Source organism: Nilaparvata lugens, chromosome 7 (genome assembly GCF_014356525.2).
Source record: "Nilaparvata lugens isolate BPH chromosome 7, ASM1435652v1, whole genome shotgun sequence".
Lineage (NCBI taxonomy): Eukaryota > Metazoa > Arthropoda > Insecta > Hemiptera > Delphacidae > Nilaparvata > Nilaparvata lugens.
Genome location: NC_052510.1, coordinates 18,359,353 through 18,387,160, shown reverse-complemented (window position 1 = coordinate 18,387,160; position 27,808 = coordinate 18,359,353). Strand labels below are relative to the sequence as shown.

Genomic DNA, 27,808 nt, shown 5'->3' with positions numbered 1-27,808 from the left:
TGATTTCTCCCCTATATGAAGAAATAAAAGTACTTCCAAGTCTCACTGGTTAAGTTCTGATAGCTCTGAACTCCCAAGTCACACTGGTGAAGCACTGTCTTATATACATATCAGATTCGCCCCACCATACATTTGAAGAGCTTACAAGAATTTTGTCTAATAACACCATTATTATTAGAGTTATCGAAGAAATTCAATGGATTTTTTTATTCTGCGGTCAAGATACAAATATCCATATATTTTTAAATAAAATTTCCCCAAAAAATTATTTAGTCATATTTTTTTCAGTCCTACAATGTGGGTCTGTTTTTCTCATTTATCTTGTTAACTAAGATAGCTATCAAAAAACCTCATATAAACTTTCTTATTCATCTAATCAAAATACATCGTTTGCAATAAAAAATTATTTCTCATGAAAAAAATATATGTTTTATAATTTCCAAAAAATTTACCCATTAACACAGTTATTATTAGAGTTATCAGAAAACGTCAAAGGACTTTTTTATTCTGCAGTCAAGATATATATAATATCTATATATTTTTGAATTATATTTTCGAAAAAATGTATTGAGAGTGGACAGTCCTACAAAGTGGGTCACTTTTTCTTGATTGGAAGAGGATATATTGTGACAAGGGAGGGGGTAGATTGGGTAGGGCGAAGTTAGGTTAGGTTGGGTTTGATGACCTTGAACCTTGCAATCAAGGCCAAGGTTGTTCCAGAGTGCTCCATTTCTATCTACTCTGAAGTGTTTCACAAGATAAACAACTTTGAATAAGCTAGATATTTGCAATATTTTCCTCATTTTCACAGTCTTGCATATTCAAAGCTGTATATCTTGTAAAACACTTGCAGTATTGTTCCAGCCTTTCAATAATTTTCCGAATGAGCATTAGCAAAGTTCTCACTTTTGACTTGCTGAAGGCCAAAGTCGTTTTCTGTCTGTTTTTATGTTCAACAAGAGCTTTAGAGAAACTTGATCAATCGGCTTTAAATTATGAACATGGATTCTTCAAGCCTTTTTACAGGTCGAGTTCATTGGACAACAGAATTGACTCACTCTTTCCTCCTTTTCCAAGATATAAGAATAACATTTAAAGTCCATGAAAAAGAAATTGTTTTGATTTTATTATTCAGTTAGCTGGAATTAATTGCATGTTATTCATCCAATTTCTCTATTCATTTAAAAAAGCTGATGCTATTTGGGAGATATCACACAGACTGTCAGACTATATGCGCCGACACATGATTTCAGCTGAATAATACACAACATTAATCTATAAGTTCCATATTAATTCGCATAGGTAAGCATTCATATCATTTTTGTGTAATATATCAGTATCTTCAAATTTTGAGATCATTGAAACGGTTTGAGATATTGATGTGCAGTTTTCGCCATTGGTTTTCCTTTAAAATTCTGTATAGAATCCATGTATACATTACCGCCTTCTCATTTGAAAAAATAAAGCTGGATTCGAAATGATGTTGGATCCATATGACGGATTCAAGATGGCAGAAAAGGGTTTTGAATGAACAGAAACTACTTTCTTTCAATTGGAATAGGATCCCCATAGAACCTTGTAGAAGAGATAATATCTCTTTTAAGAGATTATGAATACTTGTAAAAGAGATACTCAGCAGTTTCCATAATTATTCTCACCAACTCTGTATAATTTATTACAAGTTGTGAATTTCAGAGATCAATACAACAGTTCATAAGCGAGTTCTTCAACCCAGGGGTTATAGTGAGGTGCAAGTTTTAATGGCAGTGTGGGAAGATAGGAGAAAAGGGTTTCCAGATCTCAGCCTTGCCACCCAAACAGCTGATACTGGTATACAGTATCTGATGAATTCAACTGTTCATTATTGTTGAAAATAGTCAATCATATTCAATTTGTCAAGAAAATATATTTTTTGAAGATGTCATAATTTTCATGATTGAGATTAAATATTTTGTCAATTAGTTGAATTTCTACATTGTTGATAAAAGATGTGGCTACATCGCAAAGCGTACCTTAATACCTTCAGCTTCATCCATTACCCACAATTGTGGGATCGATGGCGTCAAAAAATCAAAACACGTACAAACACATGAAAAAAAACTGTAACAGTTCAGATGGCAGTGATCCAGTGCTCACGCTCTCAATAAAAATTCAAATTATCACCCATAAATTCGTTCACACTGTAGTATGCCTTTGCACACAGTAGCTTCCGGACGGTTCTCCTGAAGGCGGCCTCATCCAATTGCTTCACACTATTAGGCAGCTTGTTGTAGAATTTCAGGGCTGAAATCCTGTAACTGGCCTGTGATCGGTGGAGGCGTCTCCTGGGGATATCCAACAGCTCACTGCGCCTGGTGTTGTGGCGGTGGATGTCACTACGGGCAGCTAGAGTATGCTGTATCTTCTTGACATACACCAAGCACAGGAGGATGTAATGGCTGAAGACAGACAGTACACCAAGGCGAGCAAAGATGGGCTTGCAGTGGGCAAGATGATCGCTGCCTGTTATAATTCTTATAGCCCTCTTTTGCAGTCTCAGCACATCAGCAGCCCCCGCTGAATGACCCCACAGAAGCAAGCCATAGGTAATGTGGCAATGGAAGAGCGCATGATACATCATTATCAGGTACTTCTCAGTCACCAGGCCCCTCATCTTGAGCAGCAGAAAGCAAATGCGGGAGAGTCGACTAGTTACTTGCTGTATATGACTGTTCCAGCTGAGTTTGCTGTCCAAGACAAAACCCAGCAGCTTCACTGGATTCTGAGGGTCACGCGGCTCACGTGACAAGCTGCAGATGATCCTTTGGGTCTTGTCCTCATTCAGCTGGAATCGATTAGCCAGGAACCATGAAGTGGCAGACTGAAGATGCTCCGCATATGCCTCCAAATGCGTGAAAGAGATAGCGTCATCTGCTTTGTTATATATTATGATAGACAAGGATAGCAACACCATTGCAAATCACATACACACACTGTCATAATAACGTGGACCTTACTATAGTAAACAATAAACACAAAAATCATACATGTATCAGTTCCACGGTATGCTCAGTCTTCGCACAAAGTCGCTAATGCTCAGTACTCAGTAATGGAACAGATACAACGAAAAGTAGTTACCTGCAAAGGCGCATTGAAATGCTGTGTTAAGTACAGATTACTCTTTAAAGCCTCACTTTTGTTTGTAGGTTATGATTATATGATAATATTTTGTTTTGGTTTTTAAATAGAAGCTTGATTTGAAGTTGCTGATAAGAATGTCATATTATTTGATAGATAATTTTCGCTTTCCAAAAACTCATATTTGCAGTTATTCATTGCAGTAATCACATTCCGCCACTATCAGTGGTAAAATTGGCGCCAATTTACCGTTTTGAACTTGAACATAAGACCAACACGTGTCGTAAGTTTCCAGACGTCCCGGAAAACCATCGAAAATGTTTCTTTTTCGGGACGTTTAATAGTCCTTGATATTACAGAATTTGAAGTAAGTACATAACTATTTAGTTATAATATATATAAATTAAACTACCTAATGTAAATTTAATACATTTTTATGTCATTTTATTGTTTAGGATAGGTCTACACTGCCAGGTTACTGGAAAAGAACACATCGGATCGCTCAGTAATATTGTATCTTGTAAGATTAAGATACAATATTTACACTGCCAGATTACCGAGAAACAAATTGCAACTATTTGTTTTTTAGTCCATGGTAACTTCCCAGTAAGTTAAGTTCCAATTGGTAAAAATCTATCAATAACACTTTTCTTACCTACTTTGGATACCGGTACTGAAAATTTCTTTCAAACGGAATCAATGTTGGCAGATAAATTTAAAACATCTCTTGTTGATGTCGTTTCTGACCCGAGTAACCACTACCAAGTATCACAATGCTGTACCGGTATATAATTGACAGTTGAGGTTGTAACATAATGGAAGCTCAAAATTATCTGTGAAATTTAAAAATAGCCAATGAAAGTGATGTATCCCATTGACAATATACTGCCAAGCTATAAGGGTTAAAGAGCCATATTCACCATCTACATTAAACGCCAATGAGCAAAATAAAAATTACAAGTGGGCAGGAAGGCATCTAAATTAACGTGTTTTGTTACATTTGGTTTAAACCAACCACTTCTCTATCTTCATCCAAATCTAGATGGTGTAGCCTATATTGGCCTTATATAGGCTTTTTGAAGCCTATTCTATGCACAATATCAAATTGAGGCTATAATTTGACAAAACTTGATAGCCTACTTGAAGTTCTCCCACTAGAATCACGTTTGCGCCGTGGTCGTCATGATACATTCTTACTGTATGATTATTATTTTTAATATCCAGTTAAAGCTATAAAGGCCTAAATAGAACCAAGGACTTCTACGCACTTAATTCCAACAAATGTGACAAATATCTTGACCCGAATTGTTTTTTCGACAATCAAACAAAACAATCACTGGATATAGTTTTCTACCATACTTTAACAACGAAAATATCTCTCTACCATAATCCTTCATACATAAATATTATGATTTTGCAGCAAATCTGTAAAGAAGAAAGTTGCACAGCTTTAAGTGACTACTCTATGTAACTAAAAATAATTTATCTCAATAAAATGTATAAAGTACAGTGATGAGTTTTATGTAGGCTATAGGAGAAAAGGGAGGGTGAGCCACATTAACCTCTTGTGGCTCATGTAATTTCATTTCTCTTTTAAGTGCGGACAACAAACTGTTTCATTCATATGTTACTGTTAGGGATGAAATACCTATCTGTCTAGTAATGTAGATGTTATTGTTATTGGTATGCAGCAATTATATTTCCTTTTGGGTATTTTCAATTTTATCAGTATTATTGTTCTTCGAAATATAATATGAGTGTAGATTAGTCACTGGAAAAAATACAATCCATACTGATACACTATTAGACAAATTACAGTAAAATATACATGTAAAAGAATGTAAATAGCAGTCGTAGGATAGTCATTAGTAAGGTGAAATAAAAAGATGTTGTCAATTCCACAAAATTTATTTGAGTCCAAACTAGTTTCGATGCACTTGACAACATCTTTTTATTTCACCTTAATATGGAGAAATTCCACAACATCTCTGTGCAAAGTGTTAATTTTATAGTCATTAGTGTTGGATTTTGCTTTGTAGGAAAGTTCACACAAGTTAATTGGTATGTATTTAAGTCCATGTCACCTGGAAGAGAGCAAAGTAAGAACATATTCGTAGGTGGTATAGATTTGGGTTTATACAGAGTGTCTCATAAAAGGTGTAACAATCTAAGACAATAGATTCTACATGACATTATTTGTAACAAAAATTTTTCTAGATCGACCTAAGTTTCCGAGATACAAAGATTTTTCGATATTAAAAAAACATGTTATTACCTAGAAAACTATCAGTCATTATCGAACTCATATATGATTAGAAAGAGGAAGACATTTCCAATAAGATTGATATAATTTGTTCCTTTGATGTTTTTGGACTCAAAGTTGAAAAAAGTATACATTCGTCGAGTTCAAAGTCGAATTTCAAACAGTTTGAACGCTCATAAAAAATTCAAAAACGTCAAACAAAGGAACAAATTTATAAATTGTATAGGAAATTTCTTCCTCTTTCCAACCATATCCTTAGAATTAGTTTTTAACTGATAAGTCTCTAGTTATTGGCGTTTTTCAAAAATGTCGAAAAATCCATATATCTCGAAAACTATGGTCGATTTAAGAAAATTTTACTAGAAAATTTTTTGTTGCGAATTTCATTTAGAAAATTTATGGTCTTCGGATGGTACACATTTCGTGGGACACTTATATTGAAGGTTTATTATTATTTTTTTTTAGGTTGCCGTGAATTCCGTATCAGGACGAAAAATTCAAGACATGATTTTAATCTCAGAAGACATTGATGACGTTTTTCTTCGCCTTAAATAATATTACTCTACCAGAGATGGGCCAGCAACAATTGCGGAGCGGATATTTAAGCAAATTTACAACACAGGGGAAAAATTATGCACGTTTCAAGCGTCTTGCCGAGAGCTCTGAATGGTTTTAAGAACTGTGGAAGTAATGTTGACCAACAAATTGACTTCTGGAGTGGGAAAGCAACTGTGCAAATGTGTTGTGCGGATTCATTTGTGTTAGGTATAACATTTCAAAAGTATATAAGCTATCGACTAAATATCTCTTTTAATTAAATTCTGAATAGTGTATCAAAACTAGCTACTATATCAATATAAATGTATAATGGAATTACATTTCTTGTAGACAGTAGAATTTTCCTGATTCAAAAATAAATTGCATGAACAATTTGAAATATTTCATGAACCTTTCTAATAATTGAAAGCGCGTTAGCAAGCTCTTACTTTTTACCCAAGACCAAAGTCGTCCGTCTGTGGGTTTGCATGTTATACAATAATTTTTGAACGAGTTAATCAATTAGCTCTAAATTTTGAACATACTGATATATTCTTTGATTCTTCATACAGATCAAGTTCGTTGGACAACGAAATTGACTGACTCCTTCGTCCTTTTCGAGGATATAAAAAATAACATTAAAAGTGCATACGAAAAAAATTGTTGTGATGCAATTTCTATAATTATTTTTCCATTAATTCAAAATAGCTGAATATGGGAGCTATGACAAAGACTGTCCTTTATAATTATTACACTGACACATGATCTCAGATGTTTTTGAATTTTGATTCTTATTTATTTGCCTATACGATGTAAACTATAAAGTTCTATCGATTCACATAAGCAGGGTTGGTGAAAATCATGAAAACAGCTTAGGTAATATTTCCGCTATTGGCATGGTTTCCCCCATTCATTTTCTCTAGATATTCTGTTTCGAAATCATATATCACAAGACCACCTTCCCATTCGAAAAAGTCAAGTTGGATTCATATGACAGATCTAAGATGGCGAGCAAAAATTTTAAAGCGACAGAAAATTAGTTACTTTTTAATTCTAATTGAATCCCCAATGAAACCTACTGTCAAAGTATCCTTGTAATGAAATTTCAAGCTGTTTCCATCATTTTCACCAATCCTGTATAATGACAAGTTGCGGATTTCCAAAAATCGATAGAACAGTTCATGAGTGAGTTCTCCAACCCAGGAGGTCCCCAGTGTAAATTGTAATTCATTTGAGAACTTACCAACTCTTCGAAGCACAGAAGATATTTGAGCCTGAAGAGTTTTATCAATCAGTATGTAATATACAGGGTGTTTCAGAAGTAGTGTCGAACATTCTAGGGTATTGTTCCTGGTTGATAGGAGACTACAAATGTCGTATTTGAAGTGTCCAATACTCAGCGGTTATCCTTATAGCTGCCATTTTTTTTTCACCTAGGAGTTTTTATCTCAAGAACGAAATGTATTGATCTGAAATTTGGCATGATATTATTTAGGCTATAAAGACTCAGCTTTAAAAAATAAAATAGAAGATTTTCGATGTAGATTTTCAAAATGGCGGCCAATTTAAATGTTTTATGGCAAATTTTACGAAAACCGTTTACTTTACAAAAAATTTACAAAAGATAAAAGAGTTATAAAATTTTATCAAGATTTCAAGGTTACCTTATTTATTAAGATTGGTCAAAGAATAACAGAAAAAATAATTATTTTTGTACTGTATGCATGCACCAGACAAACAAGATCATCTGAAAAACATTCTAAAATCAGCTAGCTGTATGGCCATATGGAGCCATACTGAGTTTCAAAGCTTTATCTCAAATACAATTGGAATTAAAAATTTAATAATGGTGTGTAAATGGTGAAAAGTGACCATGCAGCACGAAAATAATTAATTTATCTGTTATTCTTTGACCAGTTTTAATAAATAAGGTATCCTTGAAATCTTGATAAAATTTGCTAATTTTTTTGTCTCTTGCAAATTTTTTGTAAAGTGAACGGTTTTCGTGAAATTTGCGATAAAAAATTGAAATTGGCCGTCATTTTGAAAATTTACATCGAAAATATTCTATTTTATTTTTTAAAGTTAATTCTTCATGTCATAAATATTCATGCCAAATTTCACATCAATACAACTTTTCGTTCTTGAGATAAAAATTCCTAAGTGAAAAAACAAAATGGCAGCTATAAGGATAACCGCTGAGTTTTGGACACTTTAAATACGACATTTGTAGTCTCCTATCATCCAGGAACAATACCCTAAAATGTTCGTCACTACTTCTGAAACATTCTGTATGATTGTAATATGTTCATCCTCTTCACTATTGCATGGATGATAATAACTGTGGAAATAGATTTTCTCATCACCTATTCAGGGCACACTCAAAATAACGGCGAAATTATTTCAATTTTACAGATTGGACCACTGTCGATGCATCAACAACATGGAGTCTTCATGAACCGGAACCGGCACCTCTTCTCAAGAGACAGGATCCACAACCTAACTCCACAAGGCATTCGCACACTGATGAGTAACATAACTCACTACATTCTTATGCCAACACATTCTAAATGCAACCATTTGTAATACACCTCCAATCAGCACCAGTCTCATGCCTCGGTCTCCTGACTGTCGCCCGCCACCATGTGTCCTCCCCTTACTCAATCTTATTCACGTTCTATTCAATGTAAGAATTACGTTGAACGCGTTCAGGCAAATAGGGAGAAAAGATGAAGATGAAGCTATAAACTGGAATGCTCGAGCTAAGCTGGCCCTTGAAAAGAAGAGGCATTCTTCAGAAAATGGAGGAGGATTTGTAGTTTATCCTCGACTGTATGTGATGTTTGTAGTAGAAAATACAAATTTAGGCAGAGCTTCTTTAGACACAAAAAGACTTGTCTTCCCATCTTGTGTTACAATCTTTGTTCATGCGAAAAGTTCAAAAAATCGTTATAGACAGAGAGTCATAAGATGCTCAAACATATATTCTGTTGCAAAAAAGTTTCAATCATCAGTATTGTTGAAATAATAATTTTCATGTCATGTTTGTTATACTACTTTAGAAACACTGCATTTTGATTCCAAGTTGGAATATCATATACATGGATGAGAAATTTGTGTGAAAAACATTATACCTCTTTTATCAAAATTACCTAATAGCACTCAGCTTAAAACATTAGTAGGGAACACAACAAAATATCATTGTCAGATTACATTCGTATATTTTATAACAGAACTATGAATATAAGAACAACTTAATACGTATGTGTAGATAAGACCAAATTCCCAATACAAGATGTTCTACTAGTTTTGTATGAATAGATGAATGGAAAAGTAAAGGTAAATTTATTTTCCCAACATTAACATCCATGTACATAGAGTAATGTGAATTTTAATCAATGGATGCCTGAAACAAGAACTTTAACTGACCAACAACAACAGAACTGAAACAACAATTAGTTAAGAATGGTGTTAATGCAAACTGCATCAGAAAATTCACAATTAATGCCATTGAGATATATTTAATAGAGTATTAGAGAAAAAACTTCATGACCAATTAACAAATTCTATAATATAGGCCTAAATATAATTTATTCCTGGAATATTGAGGGTTCAGTGGTGATGCTGAGTGAATATATTTAATGCCTGAAAATTAAATATTTAATAATATATTACATTATAGATACTATTATATTTTATTATTAAATTGGATTCTATCATATTCAATTAATTAATTAACCCTCTAAAATTGTATCAATAGCCTGAAAGCTAAATAAGCTTTTTATATTTGCCTATAAACCATAAAAATGCAACATGATAATTGGATACAAAGTGCTCGATCCGTTGCGCGACAGTGGCAATTCGGGTATGGGTTTTAAACAAATCGTCAACTGGAACTGTTGAAAGTGGGAGCTAATTATATATTGTGCTGATTCAACACAAATCACTAACCAATATGGTTTAATTCAATTTTTTTAATAGTATCGGATGAATTTGGTAATAAGTTCATTGTTGGTCAGTTTATAAACTGATCACCAAGGGTGTGATGATTTTGTTCTTAGAAAGTATTAAAGATAGATGTCAAAATTTGAGGGTAAAAGATGCGACGATGATGAAACAACCTGGCCTGTCTTTGAGTATGTTAGGTTAGAGTCTGTGAGTCTCCGACCACGACATCTAGGTAATTTGGAAGTGGCATTTGGTCAGGGCAGTTGAGAAAAATTGTGTAACCAGAATCAGAGATAACAAACTCCAAAGGGAAGTCTTTGGTTAATGTATGGTTCTATTTGGATTAAAACGATCTACAGAGTTTGAAATATGTCATATCAAAGGACTTTTATCCTTCATGGAGTATTTAAAAATGTTCTATGCCAACAGACTCAGCAAGTGGGTCATGTGCTTTAGGAATCTATATCACGCCGATAGCGATACCAATATGATATAAATGTAATGATTTAATGCTAATACAAATATGTTTGTTGAATACAAGGTGGATAGATGAATGATAACACAATAAATTGAAGCGCAAACTCAATCGTAGGAGTAATGCAAGAGTACATTATTTAATCGAATTCTTGCATGAAAAAGAAGCTGAAAAGGTGACTATAGTACTGAGTAGACGATGTCTGGTCGGAGAACCTCATAACCATGAGACATTATCATGTTAATTTGCAAAATAAATTAGATGACCGTCACCAAAAATATGTATTAATTTAAGTTGATTTTGTAATTAGAGTATTAGCTACCGTGTTCGAGGTTGAGTGCGATAGATTATAGATAGATAGAGATTATTTTGTGTCTAGGCTTTCCCCGAATGCATTCCACCTGACCACCAATACTAGCCTACTACAGTTGTAGCAATTTGTCTTGTTCAGGCCTATGTTCACACTCTTTCAAATGTTCTTGTCAAGATTAGAAAAATTGTGTAAGCACATACACAGAGTTTACTCGCCGAGCATACGTGAACATGCTCAGGCCTCATTCAGATATTCAGATATACTTTTCCATGCACAAAGATTCTAGTAGAACATTATATATTGGGAATTCGGCCTCATCTACACATAAGTTTTTCTTATCACACAACTGTGAATGAATACAACTGTAATCTGATAATGATATTGACACACGTAAGCGGGTATTACTAATAGTATTTCGAATCACCCAACTTCAAATAGTAATAATTTAATATTTGAAGAAAGTGAGCCCAACAAGTTCCAAGCTCCTCCATTAATACCAGTTAAATTTTCACCCAATTAGCAGATGATTTTACAACCAAAATTTATTTCAAAACATTCAAAAATAAAAAGAGAAGTTTCAACTTGAATAAACAGAACATAATAGAACATTCCTCTTTGGATGAAGGTTGGAATTCATTGTAAGAATAGGCTTGTATATATTATTGGAAGAAGAAAATTGTAATAGTATTGATGGAGCTCAGTCAAGCTAATGCTGAGTCCACTAGTTTTACCAATAACTAATCGATAATAACTAAATAATTCAACCGATAACAAGCTTTGAAACAGCCCAAAAGCCCCTAAATATTGATAATTTTTATGTCACTGAAATCTCTTGATCTTTAAACTAGATCAGAAAACTGATCTTAAATCTCTATAAAATGAGAGAGAATCAAAACGATTCGATAGATTTTTCACAAATGGATTGCTGTTTGATTCAGTTACTCACATACAAGTGAAAAACAATATTAAAATACTTCCAATCAGTAGCCTACTCTATTCCCAAATAATAACAGAACAATTATTGAAAATCTCAAAGCACTTTCAAATCAAAGTCCCTAAGTGTGTTGAATGATTTTTCATAGAACATTTTGATAGTTACAGGAATATTTTCTTTTCCTTGCTGCATCATTTCAGATTGGCTTCTCATCCCAGTTAAAGTAGAAGAAAATGCTCTTCTTCGATCCTTATAACACAGGTATAAATAGTTTACAAAAGCGTCTTCTGGAATTTTTTTATAAGTTCTGAATAGTAAACACACTTAAATTAAAATGTTTATCACTGGACTTACTATATTGATTGTTATTTGGATATCTTCTCTTGAATAATATTTGGCATTAAAATATTAAGAGATTGTCTTAAATTGTTTTATTAATCACACTTTCATTGCACAATGCTTGAAAACCTTTATCTATGGAATAATTGAAACGTTTTTGATGAATAATTCTTGTTGGAATACTGATCTATTATTATTGAAAAATCATGTAATCGAAACTTCAGCGATTGTGCAAATTAGGCCGAGCGCTGCCTAAGCAATTATCTATTTGGTTATTAGAGAGAGTGCAATATAGTTAAATCTATTAAATCAAATAAAATTATTATGTTTACTGTCCATTGAAATAAAATTATTTGATCTAGGCTATATCACAGAATATAAATATTTCTGTATTTGTATTCTGTGGCTATATCTATATAGAAATTAAAATTCGATGGAAACAAAAATCTGAATGTTGAATGTAAATACAGAGGGTTTAAAATGAATGTCTCAATTTCAAACAAGTAGCCTATATCAATTTTTAAAAACAGTTCACACAAATCAATCTCATATCAAATTACTCGAAAAGCATCAAGTTTATGATAGTGTATTATGAGTGTTTTATGACCATTTCGCCCTTTTTTTGAGGCTCGGACTCCATCTCTACATTAAGGTAGGATCTACATACACCATGATTGGTTAAAAATCACAAACAACGTTTAATTGGGTGAATCTTGTTCATGCTCCACTGTTTGTGGGCTTTCGTTCCCACATAGGCAAACATTATGTGGATTGACCCTTTCTGCTCACATGAAACTTCGGCTAATTGCTATAAACGAGATTCACGTCAAGAGAACTTTTGTGTGCATTTCCACGAACCATGGTATATGGATCCTAATTTTTATGTCGACCGAGCCTCGAAAGGAGGGAACATAGAACACTTTTAATACAACACTATAAACTTGATGCTTCTGTGAGTAATTTGATGTAAAATTGGTTTTTGTTCACCGTTTTTAAGAATAAATATAATTTTCTGAAATTGGGACATTCATTTCTAATCAATCTGTACTTTTCATTGGATTTTACTTGCTCTACATCTATATTGAAATTGAAACTACAAGGAAACAAAAATCTGAATGTAAAATATATGCTACCTATGGAAAGCATAAAGTGGGTAATTCTAGACAAGGGATCAAGTTTTCCACTTATTATAGTTCTAAGCAGAAAGTTTCAATAAAATAAGCTCAGCTATAGAATTTTTAAATTACAATATACATTGCAGAAAAATGTAGGCTTTCTTTATGAATCTCCTAGAAAATTATAAATAACAAATACAGTTACAGTTGATGAAACCAGAGATGCCTTTTGACGCAGGCAGTGTAGCCTATATAACAGTCATTTTAAAGGGAATTAGGCTTTATCTATTACTGATTTCTCTTCAAGAAAAATAGGCAATCTATATAGTTTGTAACCAGATTCTCTAAAATATTCAAACCATGTTATTGTCAGAAATTCAATAATAATTCCTGAAAAAACAAATGCATGTGATGTGCAGTAGGCTTCATGAATTGAAAAAGTAGCCTAGGTAGTCAATATTTCAAGCCATAACATAAGCTACCTAATAAAATTAGAATCTCATAAGATTCAAACAAGTAAATTATCTCAGCTACAGAAGGTTTGACTATAAAATTATTATCAGATTCCCAATAATAGTCTAAGGATGAGATTTCCAACAACTTACAAAGTTTCCACTGTAGACTACTTTGCATTGTCTATCACTCACTGAATATGTTGTAAAAGCATGATAATACTCACAGTGTCCACATTATTTGATTATTGGACAGTGATTCCAGGAAACTGAAAGACTTCGAGAAGAGGACCTAGTCTTCCTAGAAATACACATATTTGGACTGCGAATTTAAGACACTCACTACACACTTCTCCGTCATACCGGCCCGGACCTGTTAAACATGACCTGTTGTAGTATGTATGAAAATAGAAAGAATGAAAACGTTTACTCTCATACTCAGAATTGCTTCTGAAAATATAACAAATCATAAAATATACTCAGCTCTTGATTTGAATCTTTTATCCTCATTGAAATCGGATAATAATAAAAATTTCTGCATAAGATGAATGATTTATGTTTTCCCACATTATAGTGGTCTCAGTAATTGAGAATCTAAGATCAGGATCAAAAAATGATAGACACAGCATCTCGTTGATAATAGATGAGAAAATTTGATGAATTTTATGTTAATTGCTGAAAATCGATTGGCATTCTTTGAACGTGACGTGCATATCCAGCTATTGATAAAGAGTTGGTTCAGGATGTTGAATGCAGTATTTTATCATATAGCTTTTTTGATAAGCACTAACTATCAGATGATAGTCTTCTTAATCGTTCTTTCGTGATTGAGATTAGAATGAATGTAATGTGTAAGAAGACTATGGGAAATATATAAGTTGGCTACTTTCTCAGTTCATCTATAGTTTGGAATTTGACGGAGCAACCGTACATATCCTGCAAACAAGATGAAGGCTGTCGCCGCCCTTGGCTTTTTCTACGCTGTGATCCAGGTAGATTTTTATAACTTTCTCAGCGCATAATAATATTGTAGAAATCAAAAAAGCAAGATCTACCTAACAATATTCTTAAAATGACATTGATAATTCTTCTTCAATCAACAATAGAATCTTATTTTTTTCTTAACTTTGTAGGTCTCTGTAGGTAGGATGTAATTGATCAACCTATAAAATAGTATTCAATAAATGGAAAAATCAATAAGGTGTTCACAGTATTGAAATGAAACTGTCAATTATTCAATTCTTGAACCAAATAAAGTTTGAAATAATATTTTTATTTAACTTTTTCTCATGTAAACTCTCTATAAATTGGTTTCAGAAGCTCCTACAAATTTATGTATGTTTGAAAAAATTTTACTTGACTCTTCTCAAAAACTCGATGATCAATGAAGACGCAGATGATTATCATGTAAATAGCCTATTATGAATACCAATAAGCCTATGTAATTGTTCTGTTAGTGTGTAGACCTCTTCTACTGTAGGCTTCAACAGTAACTTAACATTATAATTCATCACTACAACATTTACAATTTATACTGGTACTTATAGATTAATGTGAAACATATTGATGGCATGAATTAATGTGAATTATTTGAAAAATAGAAGATTAAGTTGAATACATGATCAAAATTAATTCTATTCATCATTTGAGTAAATTTGACAATTTGAAAATCATGAGTTACAAGTTGATAAAACTTCTCAAGTAGATGAGCTACTGGCTACCATTAAAATGATTTACACATTTTTGACGTTTGTCAGTTTTCACAAGTGATAATGATTTGAATGTTTTTTTTTAATTGCAGCTGTCAGCTGCTGCATGCTGTCCACCACCAAGCTGTGCCCCATCATGTAGCCCAGCCCCACAGCCAATCTACATCTCGGCTCCAGCTCCAGCTCCAGTCTGCTCTGCTCCAGCCCCACAGCCAATCTACATCTCTGCCCCAGCTCCAGCTCCAGTCTGCTCTGCCCCAGCTCCACAGCCAATCTACATCTCTGCCCCAGCTCCAGCTCCAGTCTGCTCTGCCCCAGCCCCACAGCCAATCTACATCTCCGCCCCATCTTGCTCTCCAGCCCCAGCCCCATCCTGCTCTGCCCCAGCCCCACAGCCAATCTACATCTCTGCTCCAGCTCCAGCTTGCTCTGCTCCAGCTCCAGCTCCAGCCGCAGACTGTGGCTCCAACAACCAGGTTGAGACCATCTACTTCACCGAGGAGTGCACCCCACGCACCCGTCCTCTGGAGATCGTCATCCAGGAGTTCGGAACCCGCCCAACCATCACCACCTGCGGACCACCCCCACCACCAATCCAGTTCGAGACTGTCCCACAGTACTCCGCTCCAGCTGCTTCCTACTCTGCTCCAGCTGCCTCCTACTCTGCTCCAGTCCAGTCCTACACCTACTCTTCCCCATCTCCATCCTACTCTTACTCCTCTGCCTCCTCCTCTTCCTGCTCTGCTCCATCCCAGCAGATCGTGATCTCCGCTGGATCCAGCTGCTCTCCAGCTCCAGTCGCTCCATCCTGCTCCAGCACCCCAATCTACATCTCTTCCTCCTCCCCATGCTGCTGCTAAGCAACTCAACACTGGACAACACTAATGTTGGTTTATGTTTACAGTATGCCTCACCAATGTTGTGAGATGTTCTCATGAGAGTTTCAGTGAAGTTCCATGATTGAAAATAAAGAGATCCATCCAGTTTGCAAAAATTAAACATATCTTTTCATTCCAAACTCATCCTTTATCAAAATAGCATATTCTATAGGCTAACTAACATCACAGCATTCTATAAGAATTACTGTTTGGCGTGGACAGCTCCATTACGCCAAAAGCTCTGCCACGCATAAATGAATTTACTCATCAAAAATGTTCTTGGATTTACATCTCAACTATGTCTCTTGGTTGTTTGAGAATTCAAGACCATGATGAACTCAGAATCAGATGAAAATTCATGGAATTCTCCAATGATAAAATGTGAATTATATTACCTATATATTATAAGATATTATATATATTACTAGCCGTCAGCTCCGCCCCCTGGACCCCCGACTGGATCTTCCGAAAATGAGGTCAGCGGGCTCGCTTCGCTCGCCTACATTTTTCATTTGAGCATGCTTCAGAAAGTCGAATTACTGGAGAAAACACAGAAAAGCTGAGAAAAACGCTAATTTTGGGCGTATCTTCGATGAAATATTAAAGTCACCTCATCACAAAATTTTAGACCCTATAGGTAAACCTCTGTACCGAATTTGAACATTCTCTGTCTATTGCTTGATGAAAGAACTATTTTGGGCGTATCTTTGGCGTTATTTCAAATTCCTTCTAACACAACATTGTTACACTCCAGCTGAGCTTCTGTAGTGAATTTGAACATTTTATGTTCATTTATTCTCGATAAAGCTGAGAAAGCGCAAAAAACGCTAATTTTGGGCGTATCTTCGGCGTTATTCCAAATTCCTTCTAACACAACATTATTACACCCTAGCTCAGCTTCTGTACTAAATTTGAACAATTTCTGTTCATTTGTTCTCGATAAAGCTGAGAAAACGCAGATTTTGGGCGTATCTTTGGAAAATTTTCCAAATCCTCTCTTAGTGCGCCTCTAAAGGGCCAACTGAACATACCTACCAAATTTGAACGTTTTTGGTGCGGTGGATTTTTAGTTCTGCGAGTGAGTGAGTGAGTCAGTCAGTCAGTGAGTGCCATTTCGCTTTTATATATATAGAAGAAGAAGATAGAAGATAAATAGTTCATCATCATAATTTCAATAAATTTACAGAAGACAGAGCACACACAAAGTCGTTTTTCTCTCTTTAGTTTTGACACTTTTAACAGTGTCGAAGATCATACTTACCATATTATTAGAATTTTAAAAATACAAAACTGCCCAATAAGTGATGAATTACTTTTCATATCTGTGTTCAAAATCGCCCATAGTAGCCTATTAATCACAATATGATACAAAAGGATGAATGATCACTTACACAAGCAGTGATCTTTCATCAATGGAAACTGGTGATTGAGAATATAAAGGGTGATACTGATTCATATTACGCCAATATGGTATGGAATTATGAGTATTACCGGCACTCGCCATAAAAACCTGTACTATGAGGTGTTTTTCGATCATGACAATGATAAAAGAATAGTAGTCATTGATGAAAGTCAATGTACCTGATAGATGAGTAGACATGTTGAAGGCCTGTATATTACTAGGACACCAGTCCTTATGAAATGAGAAGTGATGAAAATAATTGAATATTTCATATAATAAATGAATATTAACTAATCGAATAACTATTTAATATGATCCAATAATTAAACATGAAGACATCGGCATGAATAAATGGCATACGTTTTAGAAAATGGCAAAAGGAAGCCTACTTCTAATGAAATTATATCAAGACGATATAACGTGTTATCGGATGGGCACGTTAAACTGTCGGTCCCGGATGAAGTATGACAGTCGTAAGGCCCATTGACGGCTTAAATTATATATTCAGGCGGTGGGACCTTCCCGCAAGGGACTCCCCACCAACAAAAGCCATACTAATTTACTTTACTATCAAGACGATTTTGCTGAAAGATTCAGGTTCGATCAACAACAACAATATGAAGATTTATTCTATAAATATTTATCGAATATTCCACAAATATTATCAGTCTCATACATATTTTGACAATCCATTTACTACTGGATAGGCTCATTCAAATGTGATGTGCAATCCCATTATTCTATTACATGTTTTTAAACGCTGATTCAATAGAAATAGTGTCATTGTGACACTTCTAAACTGACATGATTTCTTTTGCCACTCTACTCAATAACTCCTTTTACTCTTCCAACACCAGTGCATTTGATATCTTGCCAACTGCAACTTCATATTAAGGAGAAAATTTGAATAATTTATAATTAATATTTCAATGCAAATCAATGTTGCAGCAAGAATAGCACAGCTCAATGATTATAGATTCCTAATCAATTTAGTTAGGATGAGTAGTTGAGAATTTCCAATTGATTCAATTATCATTGCAATAAACACATCCAATATACAATCTGAGTTGGAAAATCTTGAGGCAATTTGTTTCAGCAGTAAATCCATAAATGTTATCACTAGTATTAGGCTAAATAGTGGGCATAGGCATAGTGTTAAGTAGTATAGCACTCAGCTTTATTAGCATAGGCTACAAGTCAGTAGCTACATAGGTACTCACAGTTCAGTGTGTTACTCATCAGTATTGAATTACCGTATTTAATTTCAATAAAAAGACAAGCTTATTGGCATAGCCTGCAACACAAGTCAGTACATATTAACAATGCAGTTTTACGGCTATGGTATTCAAATAGACCTACAATGAAAATAAAAAATTTAGTTGAACACCAAAAAATGAGTGTAGGCTATTATATTTCATACTGAGAGTTGATAGAACTTCTTTCTATTATTCAACGTGGTTAAGTCGTAGAGTGGACATTACTTTCCAAACTCCGCCACGTTAACAAAAATAAACAAGTCATTTTATTCTATATAAATACTCATATTATAATAATGAATGCATATTATATAAAGCAAACTTATTCTATTAGTGGGTTGATGAACAAAATATGGAGTAAATCCTGGTTTATGAGATAAGCATTACCTAATTTTTTATGATGCAATCATGATTTAATAGCCATATTTTCTTTTCTTATATTTTAATTCTGGTAGGCTGTACAGTGATAAGGTCCCACCAATCTACATCACTAATGAGACTAATTTTATAAAGTGGTTTTATGTTTCCATCATTGAATACATCAGCTCCAGATCACGTCCACGATATTATTACATTAATATATAAATTTTTATCTGTTTGATTCCTAGCTTGGATCAATATTCTTCAAAGCCGATAACGGAAATGCAAAAACGTCAATAGGAAGATGAGCCTACACGGAAATATCAATAGATTTCAATTAATCATTATCTGCATTAGAGCATCGACGAATACGAACGATTCACAGCATTGTTGCTATGTGAACGTGATGAAGGTCATTTTATTGCGGATCATTTATAGTTTGGTTTAGCTAGTTCATTGACATCTACACACGGAATTTATTTTTCAGATTGTTTCGGATGTAGTTGACAATCTGTCAACTACTGATACTAAGTACCGTACTCGTATAGTAGGCCTACTGTATATTAAGGGAATTTTTCTTGAAAATAAAATAGCTTATGCAAATTTTGAGAAGATTATCATTCAAATAGCTGACAACCAATAATGAGTTTATTGGTATGCTTCTTGGAATGAATTCAATAAAAAAATTAGATTATACAAAGAACTTTCAAGAATAATCATTCAATTGTTTCAAAAACAATGGATCCAAAAAATATTCAGTTAAATCATGGAAATGGATTGTCGAGTCAAGTATGATAGGAAATATTGATCCCTCAACTGAATATAGGCCTGATGTGAATAATTCCAACTCATTCATTCAGAATAATCCCTTATTTATAGGCTAGAGTGATAATTTAATAGGCCTGTAATATTCAAATTTCATAGAATTTAAAATTAATTTTAGATCAAATTTATTATTCAAATGTGAAGATACAAATATCATAAGCCATTATATATTCAATGAAAACGTTTCTATTTCATATACCGAACCACATTGTCAAACTTTTTCTCATCCTGAAACTCGTTAACTTTTTGCCTGCATTTTCTTCAATAATGTTTATTTTATGATTTTCCAGAAATAAACAATATGTAATTCTTGATCAGAAGAGTGTTTTTATTATTTAGGAAATGATTAAGTGTAGGCTATCTATTTCAAATTTGTATTTCATACAAGTGGATTCTAAAACTAACTGTTAATAGAAACTGTTAATTTGTCATTATTGTTTGCTTTAAATTCAACAAATTAAAGTATCGGATTATTTTGTTTCTCAAAGAGAAATTGATCTCAGATTAAATATAAATACTCAAAGAAACACCCTCATTCTCCCCATAAATTGATTACATATTTCTTTATTTTGGATTGATTGCTTCTACACCAATTCACCTGAAAACAGCTTGATAGCTACTGATTTGCTTCAAGATCGTCCTAATCCTCTTGAAACTGAATTTTTCATACCCATTATTCGGTACCTATATTATAAAATTCAAGGAGTTATAAACAATATAAATTTAGTTAAAAAAACCTATCGTCAGTATCATTCACCTTAATTATTTAAAAAATGAAAATTCTGGGGTTGATTTACTAGAATTATTGTTGTTCAGCTCTTCATAAACTACAATACACCGAATCGTCAATATCATTCGGCAGAGACAACCAGAGATTAGAGTTATTTTATACCACTTTACTGATTCACTATTCTTAGTTTCTTACTGATTTCTAGTAGGCTACATAGTACATAGGTACCTGCTGTATACTACATAGGAAGCCCTGACTACATGCTGGTATTATTCTTTTCAGTTGTAACGTTTTTATTTGTGCAGCCTATTTACTTTTTCGTATTTCTATTTTGTACACATGTTATATTCGTGTATTTTTCAAGACCATAAATTGACACGTAGTAACCACTCATTTATTGAAAGATCGAAAAAATTTATATCGTTTTGATTTGAATTAGACAATTCATTCTATTTATTAAAAATCAATAGAACCATTCAATATTTCATATCAATTTGAGAACTGATAGATGCATTTTGACCTTGCAGTATGTACTGCAATTGTTATGTGAACAAGTACTGTACAGTTGAGTATTATGTACTATAGCCTACTACTAAAGAATCCTGTATGGTATTCATGAAAAATACAAGATCATGAAATATTGTATTGTATTATTTTAATATTATTTAGTGCACGTGGGAGAGTTTTTGTAGGAAGAACACAGTTTAGAGGGGAAACATAATTTTATTGTGTTTCAAATTTTTGAAATATTGACTAGTAAAGCACAGATCGTTTAGAAGGAATGAAATAGAGCATCCCTGTCTAGACTGCAGAAATCGAGAAAGCATTTCTCATTTTGTTGAGCATTTTTTCAAATTTTCGAATTTGTATGGGGCTGAGTTGCTTAGCAACAGCAGCAGCAGCTCTTCTGTTGCTGGATTGGCTGGCAGAATGGGGCGGATGGGCAGTAGTCGACGTTGCTGGTGTAGGAAACCTGTGGGGTGTAGTTGACCTTTGGGGTGTAGGTGACGCAAGATGGCTGCTCGATGACCAGCTGGCTCTCACGGATCTCCTTGGTGATTGGCACGGTGAACTCCTCCTGGATGACGACGTTCCTGGAAGCTGGCTTCTGCTTGATGAAGATCTCCTCCTCGATGAGTGGCTCCTGGGTGACGTACTCGAGTTGCTGGTATCTTGGCTGGGTGCAGATGGTGATTGGCTGTGGGCATGGCTCCTGGCATTGGCATTGTGGAGCTGGGGCAGAGTATCCGCATCCACAGGATGGGGCTGGGGCGGAGTATCCACATCCACAGGATGGGGCTGGGGCAGAGCATCCACAGGATGGCTGGGAGATGACCTTACGGTTGCCGGAGGACTTGAGGGAGTAGCTGACTGGGATGATGGTGGTGTCTGGGGATGGGCAGGATGGGGTGCAGGAGCAGGAGCCCTGTGGGACGGTCTGGAAGTTGTAGGAGACTGATGGGGCTGGAGCGCACGAGTATTGTGGGGCCGATTGGGAGACGGTGATTGGGGCAGAGCATCCACATCCGCAGGATGGGGCAGATGGGGTGTAGGAGTAGGATGGGGCAGAGCTGCATCCGCAGGATGGGGCAGATGGGGTGTAGGAGTAGGATGGGGCAGAGCTACAGCCGCAGGATGGAGCTGGGGCTGAGTAGGAGCAGCCACATGGTCCAGCAGTGCACACCTGTTCAAACAACAATTACAAAATTAAACAATTTATTTCAATAGTATAATAGATGTAAATACGAAGTACTACTATAGTTTTCCTTGAAAAGTGTGAAAAATTTTAAAGATCCAAAGGATTATCTTTTGTGAAATATAGGTACTGTTTTTGCATAACTTACATCTGTGCAGGGTTGTTAAAACATTACTTTACTCATGAATGAGTTATTGTGAGTAATGACTCATTAATTGATTTGAATTGGATTTAAAATGAATGCAAATGATTGGAAACTCTTAAATTACTCTTGAATTTATTGACATGAAAATGATTGATAATATAAAAATCAACAATGAACAATTTTTAATAAAGTAGCAAATAAACAAATGAACAATTGATAATAAAGGTAGTGAGCAAATGAAGACCTATCAATGTTGAACATGTTTCAACTGTGGAAGGTTGAAATGTTCTAGCAATTGTATCAGATTTTTATCAAGGATTGTGTGATTGGAATAATTGATATATAAAATTGAAAGTCGTATCTAAAAATAAGTAGGAATGAATTGACGAGCAATGACAGGAACTAGTGAACTGAAGATAAATTTTTGAAATATTCCCTTTGGTACTAAAACTAAGTTGATATTTTTTTATATTCTAACAAAGTCGTAACAATTATGTAACTGATGTTGAAATGACTGATGAAATGTGAGTTGAAAATTTTTCCACTTTGATTTCAATATGAGAATTCTATTACATAGTTGAAAAATATATTTGAATGAAATAAACATTTGAGGAAGATTATTCGAAACCAAATTCATATTAATTTTACAGTGGTAGAATAAATTATTGCAGAATTTGTGATGTAAACTAGTGAATTACCTGAGCAACAGCCAAAAGAACAGCAGTCAACTTGAGGAGGGCCATCTTTCCGTTAGTTGATCTTCAATAGAAAAATTGAATTGACTTATTGACGGTTATTCTAACAATTTATATTAAACGATCGATTTTAATCAAATCACGAATGCGATACTGGAATATTTCCAGTGATAAGAAAACCATGTCCTAATGTGAACGTTGCTAAGATAAGTAAGATATCGCATATTCATCATTAAGGAGTACTGACTGCATCTTTTATCTTCCTCTGCTTCTTAGATTAGAAGGCTCACTATCATTAATCGATGGGTGATTCAGATCGATCAAGTCAAACTCTTTACTCATGTGTCATTTCCTAGGTTGTATTCTTAATTGCTTCTCCTATTGCATCAATTTCAACAGAGTCTATGAAAATTAGTTTGAAATCATACATTCCAATAGGGACAAAATTAGTGATGAACTGATCAAGGAAATTAACCAGTAATGCCGAACTGCAAAAACTGATAATATCATATTGTATCTATTGGGCTATATGATATTATAGTCTACTTGCCAATGATATTATTGTCCTCTTGAGAACTATTTATTCAAAATATATTTCCACCTATTTGATTTTCTCTTGATCAATGTTGAATAATATGCCAGTTCATAGAAAACACTTAGCAAAAGTAGTATTCATTTTAAGAAAATTTTTCTTGTATTTCACAAATGAATACTTTTGCCTACTTCAACTACTATGCCATTCTTAAATATGCTATTCAGATATTCTTGAATTATTGATTTCTCTGTAATCACTGACTTCAAGTAAAATTATGTTTTGAGTTATACGTAATATTTACACTGACTGATCTCAGTGTCTCAATTAAGACAATTTTTTCTTCTATTTTGTAATTGGATTAAAACTATTTTAGCCAGGCTCTGTGAGAGTTCTAAGTGTGCATTTGCTGCATCATTACCTCCAGTTTATAAACGATGATTGGTTATAAACTGTTTGTAATAAACATCATATTTTTGGTGACTATCATTTGGTGTTGGTGAATGTTGTTAAGGTATTTTGCCATTCTTGCTATTATTTTGAAAAAATTAATTGTTTCATAGAATTAAATTTTTATCGAGTTTGAGCTTTTAATTTTTTAAATCATATTTTAAAATAATATGGAAGAAAATTATTGATTAATAGTTTTTATTTAAAACCAGTGATAATTTTTGAGCTTTCCACAATAAAATCTCAATTTTGCCCTTCAAAAATCGTAACGAAAATATTTGAATTTCATTGGATAAATACTGTTCTCGAAACTTTGAGTTCTCTACATCAATCTGGTGGTTTGGATAGTATTAAATATCGGGGACCGAGCTTCGCTCTGGAGTACAAAAGCATAAAAAAATTATTACGAAAGAAGAAATATAATATTATAATAACATTCATACAGAAATGTTCTATCTAATCACAGTGAATTGAGATTAATTCCCAGAGGAATGCAAAAATTTCCCTCACGAAAGCCCAGTTGCACAAAAGCCGATTAAATTCTAATCCTGATCAACTTCACGTGAACCAAATCAGAGAAGACCATTTAAAAAAGATGGATCTACTGGAATTAATCAGGATTGAAAATAACCCAGCTTTTTTGCAACCGGCACTAAGTACCTGATTGAATGATTACAAAAGTTCAACAGCTGAGTCATAATTTTGACACAGTCCCACATACATGAAATCGCTCATTCAGTTCCATCACCAACAGACGACGAAATAACCATAATATCATCTGTTTTTCCAAGGATGAATAATAATTATCCTTTTAATGTCCTTCAGCAAATTTCCCCGGGAATGAGACTTAGTGCAATCGAATCTTTATATTATAAACCTACTATGTACTGAATTTCGTGAGAATCGTTAGAGCCGTTTTCGAGATCCGGTGAAATACAAACATCTAAACATATGAACATCCAATAGTATATTTCGCACCTAGGGCCGAAAATGAGACTTTTCCGGCTCGAAATCGGGTTTCAAGTCCGAGGCCGTAGGCCGAGGACTAGAAAAGATTGAGAGCCGGAAACACATTTTTGCCCATGGTGCGAACGCTATTTTTCGCCACACAGAAAAATAAAACAATATACATATATGAGAATAATTGTTTATTAGTCACTTCTGAAAGCAAAACTGGAAGGTCATAGCTCTAACAAATCTGAGGTTATCTGAATATCAGGAAATTGTCCAAGTATTTTTATTTTTAATTCTGATTTGTCTAAATAACCTAAAAGATTATGTTCAATTATGTGGGAGGTTGAGTTTATACTTTTTTATTCTTTCAAATGTTAATAAGATGATATTATTATAATTTTTTTAATTATTGAATAATAAACACAAATAATGAACAGTTTTTGATCAGCTGTTTTAGCACACTTGAAATTTGGCCAATCTGAATGTCAACGTCAACAATGCTTGTTGTCATCGACTTTGGAAGTTTAGGCACGTTTAGGTTACAAGTTCTATCCTACTCTGAAAATCGAATTTGAGTAGTTTATAATATTTATATCTTATCTGTATTTCATTCATCCAAATAAAATGATAGTATATTATTGCAGAATACTTTATTCAATTCTAGAAGCATAAACTGATTCCGTTACATAAACTATTTGTAAAAACGTTCAGCACCAAGGATATGGCCAAAGTAGTTCGAAAATTATCAACCAGGTTTCGTGATAAACGATTAAACACAGGTTTGAGGTTAGATTCTATTATACTCTAAAAATTGAATTTGAATAGTTTACAATATCGTATTTGTATTTCATTTATCCAAATAGAATTGATAGTATCTTATTGCAAAATACTTTATTCAATTCTAAAAGCATAAACTGATTCCGTTTCATAAACTATTTTTGTAAACACATTCACATCAAATCAGAATCAGCTGACTTCAAGGTTATTTTACAGCCCTAGGGCCGTAAAAATTTTACCGGCCTGGTCAGAAAACAGTCATTTTCGGCCTCCATATGACGCACGAAAACCAGCTCATTACATTCAAGTGGGGCGAAAACATATAAACAGAAGTTGCTCAATTAATAGTATAGGATATAATGGTTAGAGCTGTTTCAAATAAGAATAGAAATATATTAACAGGCATATAATTTTAGTCAATTTTTGTGACTCTCTGACTATCAACTTGTATTGAAAAAATCATGTTAAATAATCGTTCTGAATTTTCAATAGCATAGCTGTGCTGGAATATTTTTGAGCTCTATCGAACTCACTCTCACTTTCCTCTTATTAGCGTTTCAATTTTCACCTTCCATTAACGTTTCCATTTTATTGCGCATGAAGCACACATGAGCTTTTTGCTTGCTCGTGGGTAATGGAAAGTGCGTTGGTAAATTGATGAGATGATCAAACGTCCATTATTAGCGATTAGCGGGATTTAAACCCACGAACCAGGTGTTGCTAGCAGACTGAACTTTGTTTATTGTCACGCTCCTTACCGTACCACTAGACCAACCCAGAAAACTTCGTTTCCCCTTCTTGTCTTATAGTATATCAATATTCTATCATATTGTTACTCTAATTATATTTCCTTTCAAAGAAAAATTTATTTCTATCGAATCGTTCAGCCAAAAATCCTTATAACAACTCGAATTGAGCTTGTTCCATCTGTGAGTTTTCTATGTAATGAATGGATATTAAAATGACAGAAATAGGAACCTTCCTTTTTTTAGTACAGTAATCATTATTCTGTCATAGTTATACAGAGCTTCATTTCAATCGAGTAATAATAAATTCTCATGCATCAATAATTGCAAATACTGTTCCTGAACCATCAACATTTTGCAAGAAAATTTAAAGATATTCTCTCAAATGAATTTTCAATAGCATAGCTGTGCTGGAATATTTTTGAGCTCTATCGAACTCACTCTCACTTTCCTCTTATTAGCGTTTCAATTTTCACCTTCCATTAACGTTTCCATTTTATTGCGCATGAAGCCCACATGAGCTTTTTGCTTGCTCGTGGGTAATGGAAAGTGCGTTGGTAAATTGATGAGATGATCAAACGTCCATTATTAGCGATTAGCGGGATTTAAACCCACGAACCAGGTGTTGCTAGCAGACTGAACTTTGTTTATTGTCACGCTCCTTACCGTACCACTAGACCAACCCAGAAAACTTCGTTTCCCCTTTTTGTCTCATAGTATATCAATATTCTATCATATTGTTACTCTAATTATATTTCCTTTCAAAGAAAAATTTATTTCTATCGAATCGTTCAGCCAAAAATCCTTTAACAACTCGAATTGAGCTTGTTCCATCTGTGAGTTTTCTATGTAATGAATGGATATTAAAATGACAGAAATAGGAACCTTCCTTTTTTTAGTACAGTAATCATTATTCTGTCATAGTTATACAGAGCTTCATTTCAATCGAGTAATAATAAATTCTCATGCATCAATAATTGCAAATACTGTTCCTGAACCATCAACATTTTGCAAGAAAATTTAAAGATATTCTCTCAAATAAATTTTCAAGCATTGTCCGTGTATTTTTGTGATACTTTTGTAATAAATTACAGAAGTATTGTAATTATCATTAATGTTTGTTCCAATATTATGCCGAATTAGGTAATTTAATACAGTGA

The 27,808-nt window shown here is 33.9% G+C and overlaps 4 protein-coding genes and 1 long non-coding RNA gene across 6 annotated transcripts in view; 2 read left to right on the top strand and 3 right to left on the bottom strand.

The window, feature by feature from the left end:
• Window positions 1-14,114, bottom strand: part of LOC111055529 — a 44,825-nt gene extending 30,711 nt beyond the window's left edge. Inside the window, exon 1 of one of the 2 annotated variants that reach the window (XR_005571758.1) lies at window positions 13,721-14,107. The gene's annotated coding sequence lies outside the window, so the exon portion shown is untranslated. Of the gene's footprint in view, window positions 1-13,720 lie in introns of both variants that reach the window. The other variant, XM_039432246.1, reaches the window with a different exon arrangement.
• On the bottom strand, window positions 1,876-13,782 carry LOC120352300. The gene is made up of 2 exons (XM_039432249.1): window positions 13,647-13,782; window positions 1,876-2,910 (listed from the first exon to the last, which is right to left on the bottom strand). The coding sequence occupies exons 1-2, from the start codon at window positions 13,672-13,674 to the stop codon at window positions 2,141-2,143; spliced, it is 798 nt and encodes a 265-aa protein (XP_039288183.1). The 5' UTR covers window positions 13,675-13,782; the 3' UTR covers window positions 1,876-2,140.
• Window positions 3,146-9,968, top strand: LOC111055527. The gene is made up of 3 exons (XR_002606375.2): window positions 3,146-3,484; window positions 5,846-6,145; window positions 8,333-9,968. It is a non-coding gene; the product is annotated as an uncharacterized LOC111055527 (long non-coding RNA).
• A 136-nt stretch (window positions 14,115-14,250) lies between the features above and the next one.
• On the top strand, window positions 14,251-16,201 carry LOC111055526 (predicted GPI-anchored protein 58). The gene is made up of 2 exons (XM_022342741.2): window positions 14,251-14,485; window positions 15,295-16,201. The coding sequence occupies exons 1-2, from the start codon at window positions 14,441-14,443 to the stop codon at window positions 16,060-16,062; spliced, it is 813 nt and encodes a 270-aa protein (XP_022198433.2). The 5' UTR covers window positions 14,251-14,440; the 3' UTR covers window positions 16,063-16,201.
• A 5,155-nt stretch (window positions 16,202-21,356) lies between these two features.
• Window positions 21,357-23,415, bottom strand: LOC111055525 (flocculation protein FLO11). Its single transcript, XM_022342740.2, has 2 exons — window positions 23,193-23,415; window positions 21,357-22,337 (listed from the first exon to the last, which is right to left on the bottom strand). Exons 1-2 carry the CDS (start codon window positions 23,235-23,237, stop codon window positions 21,537-21,539), a joined length of 846 nt encoding a protein of 281 aa, XP_022198432.2. The 5' UTR covers window positions 23,238-23,415; the 3' UTR covers window positions 21,357-21,536.
• Window positions 23,416-27,808: the final 4,393 nt, after the last annotated feature.